The 19036-nt window shown below is 40.2% G+C and overlaps 1 protein-coding gene across 19 annotated transcripts in view; it reads left to right on the plus strand.

Annotated features, from left to right (window-relative positions):
* The window catches only part of EPS15L1 (epidermal growth factor receptor pathway substrate 15 like 1), an 82088-nt gene that overhangs the window by 27958 nt on the left and 35094 nt on the right, over positions 1–19036 (plus strand). For 11 of the 19 annotated variants that reach the window (XM_037886062.2, XM_043535725.1, XM_037886066.2 and 8 more), the window contains 7 exons: positions 8947–9144; positions 9538–9702; positions 12681–12807; positions 13177–13227; positions 14152–14288; positions 16360–16420; positions 18239–18321. In XM_037886062.2, coding sequence (XP_037741990.1) covers positions 8947–9144; positions 9538–9702; positions 12681–12807; positions 13177–13227; positions 14152–14288; positions 16360–16420; positions 18239–18321 — 822 coding nt within the window. Of the gene's footprint in view, positions 1–8946; positions 9145–9537; positions 9703–12680; positions 12808–13176; positions 13228–14151; positions 14289–16359; positions 16457–18238; positions 18322–19036 lie in introns of all 19 variants that reach the window. The other 8 variants (XM_043535711.1, XM_043535713.1, XM_043535721.1 and 5 more) reach the window with 2 other exon arrangements.

Here is a 19036-nt window from a genome sequence, read left to right on the forward strand (position 1 = left end):
CTTAAATGGCTTACCACTGCGAGTGCCGAACTCAGGTCAGACTGTCAAAAAACAGGGCAGACACCTCAAACTGGTGGTATATTCTATAATTAGATTTCACCACGCCGGTAACAAATGTGAAATCCTGATCACTATATTAGTCTTACCATGGAGTCACAGACAGTCCCCTTAGGCTCTCCTGCCAGTCTTGCCATCCAGACAAACTGCACTTTGTGATGGAAGGTTATTAAAACCAAAAATCACCTCAGATTAGGTTACTCCTAATCCAAAAGAATTGGTCACTTACCTCAGATCAAATTGGTATTCTGGATCTGACCAAACACAAAGCTGAAGTCAATTTCTCTAGTAAACTAACTGAAGGGTTTATTAGCTAAGAAAAAGGGATGCGAGTTATTGAGAGGTTAAGCAGGTAAAGTACATTAACAGGTGAGTCCAAGTTTGTAAATTCAAAATGTTAACAGAGTAGTTGTAATCTGCTAGATTTCCAAAAGTTCCTCAGGCATACCAAGTGTAATTCTGGGGATCTCTGTCCCCTTATTCAGTATTCCACCCCATTAGAATCCAGAGCAGTTCAGAGATACCTGATTATTCCCTGAATCCATTCTTATAGCTGTTTTCCCCAGAAAGGAATCTGGCAAGTGTCTCCATCATAGCATAGGCTTTTTCTTTGTTGACTGAATGCAGACTGAGTCTGTGGATTTCCCATTGTTGAACACAATGACCCATGCTTTGAAGCTTCTTCATTTACAGTTCCAAGGTGCCAGTCCTGTTTGATGGGCAATCCAATTACAAAGATATGCAGAAAAAGAAAAGGAGTACTTGTGGCAGTGCATTTAATTACAACAAATCCAAACAATCTTTCATTGGTTTTCATGCAGTTTACACATCAAGTAAATTCTCACAAACATACACTTTTGATCTAGAGTTAATTAAATATGAGGTATGCTTAATGTAATGTGATAGTAAACTACAGGTTGCAAGTATATGAAGACAATAACATTAACTTTTTTTTTTATATCCACACACAATTATCCTGTGGTTTTGATTTGAGCTGATTTGTCAGCATCACAGTGTCAACAAGCATATGGATGAGGGTGATCCAGTGAATATAGTGTGCTTGGATTTTCAGAAAGCCTTTGACAAGGTCCCTCACTGCAGGCTCTTAAGCAAAGTAAGCAATGCTGGAATAAGAGGAAAGGCCCTCTTACGATCACTAACTGATTAAAAGATAGGAAGGAAACAAAGGGAGGGAAGGAATCTGTACTGGGACTGGTACTGTTCCACATATTCATAAATGATCTGGAAAAACAGTGAATTCACAAAGTTTGCAGATGATACAAAATTACTCAAGATAGTTATGCCCAAAGATGACTGCAGAGAATGACAAAGGGATCTCACTAAACTGGGTGACTGGGCAAGAAAATGGCAGAGGAAATTCAACTTTGATAAATGCAAAGAAATGCACATTGGGAAACATAATCCAAACTATACATTCCAAATGATGGGTTCTAAATTAGCTGTTACCACTCAAGAAAGAGATCTTGGACTCGTGGATCTACTCAATGTCCAGCAACAGACTAAAGAGCTAACAGAATGTTAGGAACCGTTAGGCAGGGGATAGATAATAAAGCCGAAAATATCATAATGCCACTTAATAAATCCATGGTACTCCCACACCTTGAAAACTGGGTGCAGTTCTGGTCACCCCTTCTCAAAAAATATATATTAGAAATGGAAAAAGTACAGAGAAAGGAAACAAAAACTATTAGTGGTATGGAGAAGCTTCCAGCTTTTTAATCTCTCCTGATATGGGACTGTTCAGCTTGGAAAAGAGATGACTGAAAGGAGGATATGAGAGAGGTGTTTAAAATCATGAATGTTTTGGAGAAAGTGAATAATGAAGTATTATTCACCCCTTCACATAATACAAAAACAAGGGGGCACCAAAGGAAATTAATAGGCAGCAGGTTTAATACAAACATGAGGAAGTACTTCTTCACATAACACACAATCAATCTGTGGAACTCGTTGCTGGGGGTGTTGTGAAAGCCAAAAGTATAACTGGGTTAAAAAAAGAATTAGATCAGTGCATAGAAACTAGGTCCATCCATGGCGGTTAGCCAAAATGGTCAGGGACAAAACCCCATGCTCTGGGTGTCCCTAAATCTCTGACTGCCAGAAGGTGGGACTGGATGACATAGTATGGATCACTATAATTGTCCTGTTCTGTTCATTTCCTCTGAAGTGTCTGGCACTAGCCAGTGTTGGAAGACGTGCACTAACAGGTCCCCAGGATCCCCAGGGACAGTTAATTCACACCCCAGCTTGCTAAAAGCTAAATGTTTGTGTAAACAAGCCCTAAGACTAGAGGAAGCCATTGAAGAGACTGAAAGTGGTGAGTGATCTAGTCTGTGATCAGGAGAATGAATATTTTAGCAGAAGCATTTTGAATAGTCTGGAGGGTGAGTGGCTGAGACAAGGTGCTAGGAAGCCAAAGAGGAGAAGTCAAGGCAGTGACCAAGATGTAGACAAATGAAGAATATCAGACAAGTTGACTAGATCAGTTTTTGCCATGTTGAGCTTGAGATGTGGCAGTCCCTCTGCAAGCGGAGATGTTAGAATGGCACAGGTGATGGGTATAGATTGTAGTAGAGAAGCGGATTAGGATGTCATCAACACAGAGATGACATCAGTCTGTGGAAGTGGGTAATCCAGGGTTGACCACCTTGTTCTGTGCACTGTAGGAATTGCTTAAAAAAATTAGTTTTATCTCTTCTTAAAACAGGCTGGCTGTTCCATTGAGGCAGTGTCATCATATGCCTATTCAATATCTTTTTGGCTGATAATGTTGCGTTGATTATTTTTTTTTAAATATCTGGATCAAGTATCTGGCTATCCGAGGAGTCCAGCATACTCTATCTCCATATTCTGGGAGAAGAGACCCTTCCAAAAGAATATTAACTCTCATTAATGTCTAAAGTTTTAGGGTCCTTTAGGTAAACATGTGAACATGCTGATCTTTTAATGATAACAGTTTTAAAAAATAAAACCCTAAATATGTACTGATTCATGGTGCACACCTCCCTATCACTTTCCCATCAGTTTATGTAGTAGTCACTTGAGGCCTTTATTTCCATTTTAGTAGCTTATTTAACTCTTTGCCTAGTCATTCGTATTGTTCTTGGGTGCTGCTGGAAGGTGTTGGCGCGTATACATCTATTTTGTTATTCTTTTACTTGTGATGGATAAATAAATGGAGAAGAAAAGAAATACAGCAAGATAAATAATGCTCTGGTGCTCTTGTTCAGTTGGGTAACTTTGTTTTACTGGTAGCTTAAAATTGCAGGAAGTATTTATTTGATGCAGTCAGTAGTTTCAAACATCAGAATTTGTGTTTCAGTTCTATGTTAGTCTGATGAAAATACAGATAAGTGAACTTCTTTAATATCCTGACAAACAGGAAAAGGTCAATAAAAAGTGGGAAGTAGGATTAAGCAATAATATTCCTTTTCTCTTGTGGACTCTGTCAACATTTACAAGTTGCCCAACTAGATATTATTCATGTTAGAGGTGAAAATGCCAATTTTAGAGGAACCAGGCTCAAAGCTGGGAAGTTTGATTTTGAGTCTTTTTAAAGTTTCAATACAGAAAATGTTTAAGGTACATTATTGTAATGACGAACATTTTAAGTTTGCTTGTTCATTTCTAACATTATTTCAGTATAGTCAACATGTTGTCTTTTTATAGAAACTCAATATGATCGGTTGTGACACTACACGACAGGGGAGCACCCTGTGACCCCCATATTCCTCATTTATATATAATTGTGCTATTGCATATAAAGCACGCCATGTAAGACATCAGGGGAAAGGTTATGATCATGCTGTAAGTTGGGGAATCGGCCAGATATTAGTTCTCCATGGAAAACAGCAAGGAAAGTAACCAATGCCCGGGTGGGTGTCAAACAACCATCAACAGCCATTGTCCAGCAAGGGAGTCACAATTTAACGACTCACCTGCATAAGGCCATCCCAGGGGAATTGCTCAACCTTGCCTGGGGACTCAGCAGTGCCCACCAGACATGCCTAGACTTTTGTTCTCCAAGCACATGGACTAAGGGTATAAAATAGAGCACAGTGGCCCCATGCTTGTCCTTTTCTCCTCCCCCCACTTACGCCGCAAGCAACAAGGACACTCGGAAGACTAAAGACTCCAACAGAGGAGACTGGCCCAGGTTTCAAGGGTGAAACCTGTGTACTATGAATTCAATATCCAATGGGGTGAGAAACTGCTTAATCTAGATGTTGCCCAGTCTAATAAGGTTGAGAGTGTAGACTGCATGCTTATATTTTCTTTTCTTTCTGTAACTAACTCTGACTTATCACTTATAATCACTTAAAATCTATCCTTTGTAATCAATAAACTCGTTTTAGTGTTTATCTTTACCAGTGAGTGTGCCGGAAGTGTTTGGTAAATCTGCTCAGATTTACAAAGGCTGGTGTATATCCACTTTCCATTGTTGAAGTGGGGAACCAATTAATAAACTTTCACTGATTGTCTTGAGCAATGCAAGACTGTATATTCCTGAGGTACAAGGTGGGGGGATTTGGCTGGTGCCTTATTCTGTGTGATTCATGAGTGGCTCTATGAACATTCATGCAATCTAGCTGGATGTAGGGCTCCACATGCAGTTATGCTGAGTAATAACAGCGCCTAGAGGGGTTTGCTGCTTGTCACTAGCAAAGCATTGTGAGAGACAGCCCAGGCTGAAGAGTTAAGGGGGCACAGTGGTCCCACGTTTCCAGGATGCACCCTGAGGATCCCATCACACCAGTCATATGGGTACATAGGAAACAGGACATTGGTATAACCCTTGTAAATTTGGTTCTGCTGAAAGCTGACCACTTTAATAAATGTACTCAATGTATTTAAAAAAAAAAAGTCACAGGCAAAGGAGTAAAAAGAAAAGGAGTACTTGTGGCACCTTAGAGACTAACACATTTATTTGAGCATAAGCTTTCGTGAGCTACAGCTCACTTCATCGGATGCATTCAGTGGAAAATACAGTGGGGAGATTTATATACATAGAGAACATGAAACAATGGGTGTTACCATACACACTGTAACGAGAGTGATCAGGTAAGGTGAGCTGTTACCAGCAGGAGAGCCGGGGGGCGGGTTGGGGGGGACCTTTTGTAGTGATAATCAAGGTGGGCCATTTCCAGCAGTTGACAAGAACATCTGAGGAACAGTGCTGGGGGGGGAATAAACATGGGGAAATAGTTTTACTTTATGTAATGACCCATCCACTCCCAGTCTTTGTTCAAGCCTGAGTTAATTGTATCCAGTTTGCAAGTTAATTCCAATTCAGCAGTCTCTCGTTGGAGTCTGTTTTTGAAGATTTTTTGTTGAAGAATTGCAACTTTTAGGTCTGTAATCGAGTGACCAGAGAGATTGAAGTGTTCTCCAACTGGTTTTTGAATGTTATAATTCTTGACGTCTGATTTGTGTCCATTTATTTTTTTACGTAGAGACTGTCCAGTTTGACCAATGTACATGGCAGAGGGGCATTGCTGGCACATGATGGCATATATCACATTGGTAGATGTGCAGGTGAACAAGCCTCTGACAGTGTGGCTGATATAATTAGGCCCTATGATGCTGTCCCCTGAATAGATATGTGGACACAGTTGGCAACGGGCTTTGTTGCAAGGATAGGATCCTGGGTTAGCGGTTCTGTGGTGTGGTGTGTGGTTGCTGGTGAGTATTTGCTTCAGGTTGGGGGGCTGTCTGTAAGCAAGGACTGGCCTGTCTCCCATGATCTGTGAGAGTGATGGGTCGTCCTTCAGGATAGGTTGTAGATCCTTGATGATGCGTTGGAGAGGTTTTAGTTGGGGGCTGAAGGTGATGGCTAGTGGCGTTCTGTTATTTTCTTTGTTGGGCCTGTCCTGTAGTAGGTGATTTCTGAGTACTCTTCTGGCTCTGTCAATTTGTTTCTTCACTTCAGCAGGTGGGTATTGTAGTTGTAAGAAGGCTTGATAGAGATCTTGTAGGTGTTTGTCTCTGTCTGAGGGGTTGGAGCAAATGCGGTTGTATCGTAGAGCTTGGCTGTAGACAATGGATCGTGTGGTGTGGTCTGGATGAAAGCTGGAGGCATGTAGGTAGGCATAGCGGTCAGTAGGTTTCTGGTATAGGGTGGTGTTTATGTGACCATCGCTTATTAGCACCGTAGTGTCCAGGAAGTGGATCTCTTGTGTGGACTGGTCCAGGCTGAGGCTGATGGTGGGATGGAAATTGTTGAAATCATGGTGGAATTCCTCAAGGGTTTCTTTTCCATGGGTCCAGATGATGAAGATGTCATCAATATAGTGCAAGTAGAGTAGGGGCGTTAGGGGACGAGAGCTGAGGAAGCGTTGTTCTAAGTCAGCCATAAAAATGTTGGCATACTGTGGGGCCATGCGGGTACCCATAGCAGTGCCGCTGATTTGAAGGTATACATTGTCCCCAAATGTGAAATAGTTATGGGTGAGGACAAAGTCACAAAGTTCAGCCACCAGGTTTGCCGTGACATTATCGGGGATACTGTTCCTGACGGCTTGTAGTCCATCTTTGTGTAGAATGTTGGTGTAGAGGGCTTCTACATCCATAGTGGCCAGGATGGTGTTTTCAGGAAGATGACCAATGGATTGTAGTTTCCTCAGGAAGTCAGTGGTGTCTCGAAGATAGCTGGGAGTGCTGGTAGCGTAGGGCCTGAGGAGGGAGTCTACATAGCCAGACAATCCTGCTGTCAGGGTGCCAATGCCTGAGATGATGGGGCATCCAGGATTTCCAGATTTATGGATCTTGGGTAGCAGATAGAATACCCCAGGTCAGGGTTCCAGGAGTGTGTCTGTGCGGATTTGTTCTTGTGCTTTTTCCCAGCAAATGGTGTAGTTTCTTTTGGTAACCCTCAGTGGGATCAGAGGGTAATGGCTTATAGAAAGTGGTGTTGGAGAGCTGCCTAGCAGCCTCTTGTTCATATTCCGACCTATTCATGATGACGACAGCACCTCCTTTGTCAGCCTTTTTGATTATGGTGTCAGAGTTGTTTCTGAGGCTGTGGATGGCATTGTGTTTTGCACGGCTGAGGTTATGGGGCAAGTGATGCTGCTTTTTCACAATTTCAGCCCGTGCATGTCAGCAGAAGCACTCTATGTAGAAGTCCAGTCTGTTGTTTTGACCTTCAGGAGGAGTCCACCCAGAATCCTTTTTTCTGTAGTGTTGGTAGGAAGGTCTCTGTGGGTTAGTATGTTGTTCAGAGGTGTGTTAGAAATATTCCTTAAGTCGGAGATGTCGAAAATAGGTTTCTAGGTCACCACAGAACTGTATCATGTTTGTGGGGGTGGAGGGGCAGAAGTAGAGGCCCTGAGATAGGACAGATTCTTCTGCTGGGCTAAGAGTATAGTTGGATAGATTAACAATAATGCTGGGTGGGTTAAGGGAACCACAGTTGTGGCCCCTTGTGGCATGTAGTAGTTTAGATAGTTCAGTGTCCTTTTTCTTTTGTAGAGAAGCAAAGAATGTGTTGTAAATGGTTTGTCTAGTTTTTGTAAAGTCCAGCCATGAGGAAGTTTGTGTGGAAGGCTGGTTTCTTATGAGAGTATCCAGTTTTGAGAGCTCATTCTTAATCTTTCCCTGTTTGCTGTAGAGGATGTTGATCAGGTGGTTCCGCAGTTTCTTTGAGAGTGTGTGGCACAAGCTGTCAGCATAGTCTGTGTGGTATGTAGATTGTAATGGATTTTTTACCTTCAGTCCTTTTGGTATGATGTCCATCTGTTTGCATCTGGAAAGGAAGATGATGTCTGTCTGTATCTGTACGAGTTTTTTCATGAAGTTGATAGATTTTCACTCCATACGGCTAAATTCAGTGCCTTGCATAATGACAGCGGCCAGTGCCAGGTGCCCCAGAAGGAATGAACAGAACAGGTAATCATCAAGTGATCCATTCCTTGTCACCCATTCCCAGCTTCTGGCAAACAGAGGCTGGTGACACCATCCTTGCCCATCCTGGCTAATAGCCATTGATGGACCTATCCTCCTTGAATTTATCTAGTTCTTTTTTGAACCCTGTTATAGTCTTGGCCTTCACAGCTTCCTCCAGCAAAGAGTTCCACAGGTTGACTGTGCGTTGTGTGAAAAAATACTTCCTTTTGTTTGTTTTAAACCTGCTGCCTATTAATTTCATTTGGTGACCCCCTAGGTCTTGTGTTATGAGATGGAGTAAATAAGACTTTCTTATTTACTTTCTCCACACCAGTCATGATTTTATAGACCTCTATCATATCCCCCCTTAGTCATCTTTTTCCAAGCTGAAAAGTCCTCATAATCTCTCCTCATATGGCAGCTGTTCCATATCCCTCATCATTTTTGTTAGCCTTTTTCTGAACCTTTTCCAATTCCAATATATTTTTTTTTGAGATGGGGCGACCACATCTGCACGCAGTATTCAAGATATGGGCATACCATGGATTTATATCGAGGCAATATGATATTTTCTGTCTGATTTATCCCTTTCTTAATGATTCCCAATATTCTGTTCCCTTTTTTTTACTGCCGCTGCACAGCGAGTGGATGTTTTCAGAGAACTATCCACAATGACTCCAAGATCTCTTTCTTGAGTGGTAACAGCTAATTTAGACCCCATCATTTTATATGTATAGTTGGAATTATGTTTTCCAATGTGCATTACATTGCATTTATCAACATTGAATTTCATCTGCCATTTTGTTGCCCAGTCACCAAGTTTTGAGAGATCCTTTTGTTGCTCTTCGCAGTCTGCCTGGGACTTAACTATCTTGAGTATTTTGAATATAATGAAATATGAATTAATCACAAATAATTAATAATAATGTTACTTTAATTTCTGTTTGCACTCTGAAGTTGGCACTGCATGGCAATTTTTTTCAGATTTCATCATTGAAAATGGAGATTCAGTCTCAGGAATCCGATTTAAAATCACAGGAAGATGATCTGAATAAAGCAAAAGCGGAGCTGAATCGTCTCCAGCAAGAAGAGACTCAGCTAGAACAGAGTATCCAAGCAGGAAAAGTGCAACTTGAAACAATAATTAAATCTTTAAAATCAACACAAGAAGAAATTAATCAGGTATTGGTTGTAGTCTTATACACATCTTTCTCCCTCCTTTAAAGCCCAGTAGTTTAGGAAGGGATGAACTGCACCTACAAAGTGAATCCTGCAGAAGAAAAATAGACTGCTATAATTGCATAGGGTTTTGTGACTGTAGACTAATACTTTGTTTGCCAGTTCATGTACAAAATATAGTCGGGACAATTCTGTAACAATTTGACAATTGTTTTTAACCTCACGCAGAATTACTCCCATATCTCTGGAGCCCTGCAGTAACCAAATTCCAGAGAGAATGCAATGTTCAGATTTGTCAATAAGTACTAGTTTTCATTCTCAAAGAGTAGTTAGTTGCTTGCTCATATGAGTGTATGTCTAATCCTGCATGATACTGAAATATTTTTCATTATTTAGGCAAGAAGTAAACTTTCTCAACTTCAGGAGAGTCACCAGGAAATCAGTAAAAGTATTGAACAAAATAATGATGCTCTGAATGGGATTCATGGTGGTAGTATGACGAATTTAGCGGACATAAGTGAAGGAATTGCACAGAAAGAAAGAGGAAATTTTGGAGCTATGGTAAAGACTGAATAAAAGTAACAAGTGGATTTATGGTTCAATGCAGTGTAAAATACATTTTACAATCATTAGATTTGTAACTTGCACCTAAACTCAGATTGTAAAAAGATTTTTATTTAGTTGACCGTGTGACCTTAACAGGCACTGTAATCTCTGCAAGATGGCAGCCTCCATCCACAGGCTTAGAACATTTTAGTTCTCGTGATGATTAATTCTTATGTCTTATCTATGCTAGAAATAGTCTGCTGGAATAGCTGTGCCATCAAACTCTCCTGCCGGAGATGCAGCTTATTCCATCAAAACAGGTCTTTTTGTTGGTATAGCTTATAGCAGTTCTTCAAATTAAATAAGCAATACTGGCCAAAGGAATTGTTGCCAGTATAACTGCATGAATGCAAGAGCTTTTCCTGGCATAGCTATTGGTTAAGGTTGTGATTTTTTTTTTTTTCCCCTTACTCCTATGTGACATAGTTATGCAGGTAAAAGTTTTAAATGTAGACTAGACTGTAATGTGTTGCCTGTCTGACTTTTGGCCTGAGCAAAATAGGGACACATTTCTTTTAAATTCCAGTCTAGCTGTTCTCTTGGGGTCCTTCAGTCATGAGGGTTTCTGCTTTTCTGTAGGATGTGAGCTGTACACTTACACACTTCAGCAATACAACCTAAACCAGAAGAAGAAAAGGAGTACTTGTGGCACCTTAGAGACTAACAAATTTATCTGAGCATAAGCTTTCGTGAGCTACAGCTCACTTCATCGGATGCGATGAAGTGAGCTGTAGCTCACGAAAGCTTATGCTCAGATAAATTTGTTAGTCTCTAAGGTGCCACAAGTACTCCTTTTCTTTTTTGCGGATACAGACTAAAATGGCTGCTACTCTAAACCACAAGAGTTTATCCAAAAAATAATATATGGACGTCTTTGTCTTCCTCTAAAATACTCCCAACATCACTATTCTCTCATCCAGTATATTTATTTTAGCTGTATTTTGCCTCCATATATTCCTTCAGGATCTTAAGAACTTCCTTAACTGATTTTCTTTAGGCAGCTATTACTAATACTAATCCTTAGTAAATTACACAAACAACCAGCGTTTATAATTTGTAAGTTCATTTCTCCAAATTTAAGTCATGTTGCATCCATATGCTGTTCGTGTGTCCTCTCCAGGGAAAGCCATCTTGCAAACCCTAATATAAATAAGATGCTTACTGTAGGGTTAGCCTGATTGTACCATGAGCTCCCATTCATAATTTGGAGGCCTAGCTAAGGAAAAAATGAAGTCAAAGAGATGTGCTGCTGGACTGGATGTTGTTTGAGCAAAGCTCATTGTTCTACATTTGCTATTATACCTGACCACAATTTATCCCAGCATAAGAGGAAGGTTGACATTTTTTGCTCTTTTAAATAATTGTCATTTAAAATCTTTTGTAAAATTAAAAAGTTGTGAACACTGTCTCCAAAATACCCAATTTGAAGGGAGTTTCAAGAAAATTTTATTTTTCCATATTTATTGGTTTTGTTTTTATATTTTTTGTAGAAATCAGATTTTATTTTGCTATTTTAGAAGACTTGATTATATAAAAGTGAAAGTAGAATAGCTTTCTTAAAGAATGTTTCTTTTTTTAGGTATCCAAAGCACTTTGATCTATTTCAAAATAAACATTTAAGTGAAATATGGTAGCATTAAAAATATGCAAATACTTATAGAATACCACTATATTGTACATAGTATATTTAGTACACTGGCCTAATAAGCATTTAGAAAGTACTGTACCTTTCTGCCTTGCATTACTTTGTCTCTGCTCAAGCAACAAGGGGAAAACACTTGAGAAAGAAAGGGATTATATCAGAACAGTGATGCTTTCACAGACTTGTTGTTTTTTAATACTTTGCTGCACAGTCTTTGTGCTTGAATGGTTATTGTCAAACTCAGTTTCAAGTGGAAGTCTCTGGAATGTTGCTTTTATTGGTAAAGACTGAGAACCACTTATTGGAAGAAAACTCTATGTTCATAGAAAAGTTTGTAAAACATTTGTTTCTTTCCTGTTTCTTAATCCTTCTTTCCTCCTCTGTATTTTGTTTCTTTTGCTGTTGAAAAATTTAATTTTAGACTTCTTCATTTGTGTCTTCTATACTGAGGAGAGATCCTTTAGCTTTGTAAACTCCAAGGCCTTGTCTGTTGTTGTTAGTAAACATTTATTATGGTCAAAAGGCATCAATCAGGATTGGCGCTCCTTTGTACTGAGTGCTGTACAAACATAGATAAGCGACAATCCCTACTCCAGAGGGTTTACAGTCTAAAAGACACAAAATAGGCAAAGACAAGGGTATAAGGATATATCATAGAAACAAATGCATATGATGAAGAATTGACACAACTTTGTTAGTTCGTGTGTTGTGGTTGTGGCTTGTTTTTTTTAGTTTATCAAAATTTGGCTTGAACTGTGCTAGCAATAACCATAGTTAACCTGAAAACTATGCTATGGATGACATCTGTGTAGGAGAGTTAGTTTCCAGCATAGCTAGGGTAGCATGTTTTTAGAAGGAAATCCATCCCTATTCTTGCTTGTCAAGTGAACTGCGGTAGATCTATTCGAAACAGTTTTGTTATAATTGTTCCTGCTCCACTGTAGTCTGGACAGCGATCAATAGCCAAAGATTTGTGGAAAGATATATTTATCTTGGAAATTAAGATGTTTTACATGGTGTTGGGACTTTTGCAAAACCTAGAGGGGTGGAATTTTAGAAAGTTTGTGAAGGTATTTCATTTTGTGTGCTGTATGCAGTGTTGATGTTCTGTGTAGCCTCAAGCAATGTATTTATGACATTTGCTTCAGTTTAAAGGGCACTTCTGGCTTCAATAAGGAACTTCTTGAATTTAAAATAAAATTGAACAGGAATAAGATACATCAGAATTATAACTGGATGATTAATCATTTTAATATTGATAAAATCTTTGTAATATTTCTCTTAATTCTAGGATGATCCCTTCAAGAATAAAGCTTTATTGTTTAGTAATAATACACAAGAATTGCATACGGACCCATTCCAGGCCGAAGATCCATTCAGATCTGATCCTTTTAAAGGAGCAGACCCTTTCAAAGGCAGTAAGTAACTAATGGCTAATATAAGAATCAGAAGACCATATTGTACTATAAATGTATTTTTACAAACTGTGCTAATCTTATTAACTGAGTGTATGTCTACAGTGCCTGCAGTTTGGACTAAGGGATGTGAAGAGCCATGCGCACTGAATTGCTGCACTGTAATTTCCCTGTGTGGATGCCCTGGGTACAAACTTAAAGGTCCAGAGTTTACACTTTTAAGTTTGCTCCCACAGCATGTACACAGGGGAGTTATAGTGCAGCACTTTGGTGTGCACTGCTGTTCACACCCCATTAGTCCGAACTGTAGGGCAGTTGGAGACATTCTCTAAGTAGGTGACAAAACAAGATATTTTTCTTTTTTTTACCTAGATGATCCATTCCAGAATGATCCTTTTTCAGAACAACCACCTGTTTCAACAGGTAAAAGCTTTTCCTTTGAGACAGGTGGGATATAATTTGTAGCCAAGTATAGATATGCCCAGTATACAGCTGGCCTTCCAAGACTTCAGATTTTCAGTTTAAACTGCGGAGCCCAGAGAGAGAGAGAAAGAGTGTGTGTGTGTTTGTTTTTCAGTTTAAACTGGGGGGCCCAGAGAGAGAGAGAGAGAGTGTGTGTGTTTGTTTTTCAGTTTAAACTGGGGGGCCCAGAGTGTGCGCGCGCATGAGCGAGCTCAGGAAGAAGTTTAATAAGGTACCATATATACTCGTTCATAAGCCGAATATTTTTGGTAAAAATGTGACTCATCAAAGAGCGGAGGTCGGTTTATAAACGGGTCTACACCAAAATTTGATGATTTTAAACTCTATGAAATCATTGCGCCACTTCCTGCAGCTCCCATTGGCTGGGAACAGCGAACCGCAGCCACTGGGAGCTGAGGGGCTCCGTGCCTGTGAACGCCCCAGGTAAACAAAAGGTCCCGACCCACCAGTGGCTTACCCTGATGGGCCGGGAGCCAAAGTTTGCCAACCCCTGAAATATAGGGTTGGTTTATGAAAGGGTCATACAGTTTTTACTATTTTTACCTATCCATCTTATGGGGTCGGCTTATAAACGACCAGGCTAATGAACAAGTATATACGGTATATACAGTTTTATTAAATGTAGTTCATAACTGTAATATAAACTCCATAAAACATCATCCATTTAATCGGAATTTTAAATAATCATAATAGTTTTCTCCTTTTTTAGAGTAGAATATATTAATAATTTATTATTTGATAAATAAGTTTGAGATAAAGGCATATTTGTTCCGACTCCTTGCTAATGCGTGATTGTAGCACATTGTCTAGTATTTTACCAGTAAAGCAGTACATTTTGTTTACCTCTCGTAACTCTTTTGCTAGATCCATTTGGAGGGGATCCATTTAAAGAAAGTGACCCATTTCGTAGTTCTGTCTCTGAAGATTTTTTTAAGAAACAGGTGAAGAATGATCCATTTACCTCAGATCCATTCACAAAAAAACCCACGCTGCCCTCAAAGGTAGGTAATTTTTAAATTTGTGTAAGTTCCACTATAATAAACTTTTCTGCTGTTACTCACAGTCCATTTTTGTCAATTTCACGGTCATGGGATTTAAAAATTCATAAATTTCATGATTTCAGATATTTAAATCTGAAATTTCATGGTGTTGTAATTGTAGCAGTCCTGACCCAAAAGGGGTTAGTGGGGGCATCGCACAGTTATTGTAGGGGGGTCGCGGTATTTCCACCCTTACTTCTGTGCTGCTACTGGCAGTTGGCGCTGCCTTCACAGCTGGCCGGCTGGAGAGCAGCAGCTGCTGGCCAGGAGCCCAGCTCTGAAGGCAGTGCCACTGACAGCAGTAGCGCCGAAGTAAGGATGGCATGGTATGGTATTGCTACCCTTACTTCTGTGCTGCTGCCTTCAGAGCTGGGACCTCAGCCAGCAGCCGCCACTCTCTGGCCTCCCATTGCTACACTTACTTCTGAGCTGCTGCTGGCGGTGCTGCCTTCAGAGCTGGGCGCCTGGCGAGCAGACACTGCTTTCTGGCCACCCAGCTCTGAAGGCAGCGCAGAAGTAAGGGTGGTATACCATGACCCCGCCTACAATAGCTTGCAAACCACCACCCTTGCCCTCCCCCGCCCCCCCCGTGACCCTCTTTTGGGTCAGGACCCCCAGTCTGAGAAACTCTGGTTTCCCCTGTGAAATGTATATAGTATAGGGTAAAAGTACATAAAAGACCAGATTTCATGGTGGAGACCAGATTTTACAGTCTGAGACACGGTTTTCAGAGCCGAGAATTTGGTAGGGCCCTACTTATAGCAGAGTAATGGTATCCTTATGGTGAAAATGTGTTTCAGATAATTCCTTTCTATTTACAAGCATAGGGCAACATTTTCAAACTTCAGTGCCTAAACATATGCACCTACATAAGTGGCCAGATTTTCACAGCTGATGAGTACCTGCAGCTACTATTTATTTAATGAGAAGTTGTGGGTACTCAGCAGCTCTGAAATTAAGCCACGTCTATTTAAATGCCAACTTTTGGCACTCAAGTATGAACATTTTGACAATAGACTTCTGTACAAGTATGTTCTTGAGTTTTGAATTGTAGACTAGTACCAGCTTTATTTTACTGTAAGATCCCCTGCCTGGAATGTGTTCTGCTCAATGGGATATTTGCCTTTGTAGTCAGCAACCCCACGTTGTATCATTGCTATCAAGACTACATGCGCTAATAATGTGTATTTATCCAACAAGAGTATTTCATGGTGTTTGGTCAAATGCAAAGTCTGCTGACTATATTAGAATTACACTAGAGCAGAGGTTCTCAAACTGTGGTCCGCGGAGCTCCATTCAGGTGGTCCGCGGATAGTTCCCTCTAAGGTGCGTGCCTGGGTGGCTGCACATGAAAGAATGAAGGGCCACTTACCTAATTAGTGGAGCCATGCAGGCGTGAGTTGAGGTGAGGTGGAGGCCTTGGGGGGAATAGAGGTAGGTGGGAGGGGCGATTGGGGTGAGAAGAGGGGGTGGGGGGAATTTGGGATGTGCAGGGCTGCAGCAGACAGAGAAAGAGGCGATTTTCCCCAGCTCCAAGGCTGCGGCTGCCAGGGAGAGACGGCCTTCCTTCCCAGCCCCAGCTCTGTGGCTGCTGTGGCAGGGGGAAAGACCTGACTCCTTCCCAGCCCCAGGTCGGGGGCTGCCGCGGTGGGGGAGAGAGGGCACATCCATGGCATTAGAAAGGTAAGACTACTGATATTAAAATATGAGTTGTGTGCTTTTATTTGTAGAACAAAAAAACCTTTATTATTAAGGATTTTTTTATATAGTGCTTTTATCCAAAGTGCTTTACAATAGTTAGCTAATGGTACAAACAACATTTGGAAAGATCGTTAAGTGGTCCGCTGAGACACACAGCAATTTTCAAGTGGTCTGTGAAAAAAAAAATTTGAGAACCACTGCACTAGAGATTAATTTGGCCTAGAATAGCAGTTTTCATAGTGTAGGGAAGATTTTGGTATACACAGAAAGGTAAGTGCAGAATACATTAAAATTATTAACATGTACCATTTCTTCTTTCCTCCTCATTTAGCCTGACCCCTTTGAAAGTAGCGATCCTTTCACATCTTCAGGTATCTCTTCAAAAGGGCCAGGTAAGAGGGAAGTATTTTCTTCTGTAAAATGCACAGGTAAACTCTGCTGCCTTTTTGACACACAAGTATATCAGTTAAAATTTGGAGATTGCCAGAGTCAATGCGTAGGCATAAGCAGACTAAACAATTGCTTAGGGCCCTGAGCAGCTCAAGGGGGCCCCCTATTAATTATTAGTATGTGTTGTGGGGAGCCCCCCAAAATGTTCCTGCTTAGGACCCCCAATGGGCTGGCACTGGAAATTGCACAGAGTTCAACCTCAAGCTTCGAAATAGCAGAAGCAGACTGCAATTCTATGGGATACATCCTCACAGTGTACTTATTACAGACTATCGAGGGATCCTCCACACATGCACTGTGCATTGCTCCTAACCTTTCTTCTAAGCAAGCAATGATGAAACAGGAGATAAATTAATCCAACCTGAGGCAACCTTAACTCTTTTGGGGGAATTCCTCTTTAAGTGGGGAATTCCAAGGGCGGCCAGGGCAGTGCCTGGCAATATGACTCCAGTGGAACCATGCACCTGGGGAGCCAGGAGATGTACAGCTAGTACACAGGGCCTGGATACAGATGGCTCTGTCCTTCTAGCAGCTCTCTCAACATCCTTAGCTTCTGAGGACCAAACTACCTGGACCTCCTCAGGTAGGAAAACCACACACCTCTCCCAGTGGCAGAATATGGAGAAATCCTCCATGAGGGGAGAATTTTCATGTGCTACCCCTTTTTCTCCCCTTCTCCTCTGGATGTGACAGTCTGGGTCTACCTTCATTAAGAACATGTGTCATTTGAGCATGACTGATTCTCATGGGTAAAAAAGACTTCAGGGTGACTTATAGAAGTTTTCAAGATCATGGAAGAGTTTGCTGGAGCTGATAGATTGTTCTTATTGGTTATGAACTCAATTGGGGAACAGAATTTAAAAACTAGGATACTAGAAATAAACAGGAATTTAGAGGTGCTATTTTCTAACCTTTGGAAAAACAATGCTTGAGAAAGGAATCTTTGAGAGAGTTGGAATGTGGTCTGAGTAGTCTTGGGCTTGTCTACATTGGGAAATCCAGGAAAATTAATCCAAATTAATTAAAGATGTGAATTTAATGTGGATTATTTAAACCCCTGTGTGAACACCATCTTTCAGAATTAAAGGAGTCTGAATTTGATTTATCTTAACTAAACCAAATTAAGGCCACGTTAATTCTGAATGAGGGTGTTCACCCAGAGGTTTAATGTGGTTTAAATAATCAGCTTCAAATTCATACCTTCTGTTAATTCAGATTAATTTTCCTGAATTCTCCATGTAAACAACCCTTAAGTAACAGACAAAGTCTGAATGAACAGCATTAAAAAGAAACTATGGCCTACAAAAGAGAGCTCGAATGGAGTGAACAGATGGAAGTTCAACTAATTGAGCTTCTCTCCTTATATATTTTCATCTTGGTAATAGAGCATGCCTTGTTACTGCCAGATTTTTCATCCAAGGGAAAAAAATTGATCATTCTTTTAGTTCACTAAAGTCATGATTGCTGACTTGATAGTATTTTAAAGCAAATGTTTTATGAAATCATGTTGTAGGTGTCAGCTCCTATTTAAAGAGACTTTGTCATGATTTGACTGCATCATAAAGAGAGAAACCTGACTTTCCTGTGAATTTATTAAATAATTTGTGCTATTGGCACTAGTATTAAGAGGGCTTCTTTATGTTGGTGTCCTTTTTCAATTTGTCTGGTGGTCTACTTCAGTGACAGTAGATTTTTCCTCTGTCTAGGTATTATGTTAAACAAAATAAAAACCATATAGCTTTGTTCTATACTTGTTTCAGATCCTTTTGGAACGTTAGACCCATTTGGAAGTGGTGCCTTCAATAGCAATGAGGGTTTTGCAGATTTTAGCCAGATGTCAAAGGTAAATGTTACCAAAGGAAGCATCAGTCCTTCTCTATAAACATTTTTTCCTTTTTTTTTTTTTTTTTCATATAATTCTTGATGAGTGTGAAGAAAAGAATAGCATTATATTGAAACAAGCAAAATCTTGCAGTCACATTTGGAAAAACCCTCTGAAAGGGACTAATGATATAATTATTTTGGACACAGCAGGCTTTTAAATAACTTGTTTGTCTGTCTCACCAAAATCTCTAGATTTTTTGGGGGGGAGCAATAGAGGGGCGTATCTGTGTTCTAGTGTAATTTAGGTGACCAAATGATTATTATTGAGTTACCCTGGTGGTTCCTTAGTTAAGGTTGCATTGAGATTTACGTGGAAAACAGGATTCAAATCCCTTCATTTGACTTTCTGTATTAGAATTTACTCTCCAAATTTTAACATAACTCTTTTTGTTATTTATTTAGTCAAAAATGTATTAACATTTTTTCAGAGGAAACATTTAAAAGTGAACATTTCTTGAAATTTCTCTAGAAAGTCCCAACTTTTGGGGCGTTCCTGTACTAAAACAGACATCACAGATTAAAACTTCACAAAGTCCATGTCATTTTTTCCAAGATTCTTTTTGGAGAGTTAAAATGAATGTCCGTCACTCAACCTTTACAGTCAGCTCTACAATGACAAGTTGAATGTGTGTGCACTTTAGAGAAAATATTGGATAGGAAATAGATTTTATTTT

Source organism: Chelonia mydas, chromosome 25 (assembly GCF_015237465.2).
Source record: "Chelonia mydas isolate rCheMyd1 chromosome 25, rCheMyd1.pri.v2, whole genome shotgun sequence".
In the NCBI taxonomy this organism is placed as follows: Eukaryota; Metazoa; Chordata; order Testudines; family Cheloniidae; genus Chelonia; species Chelonia mydas.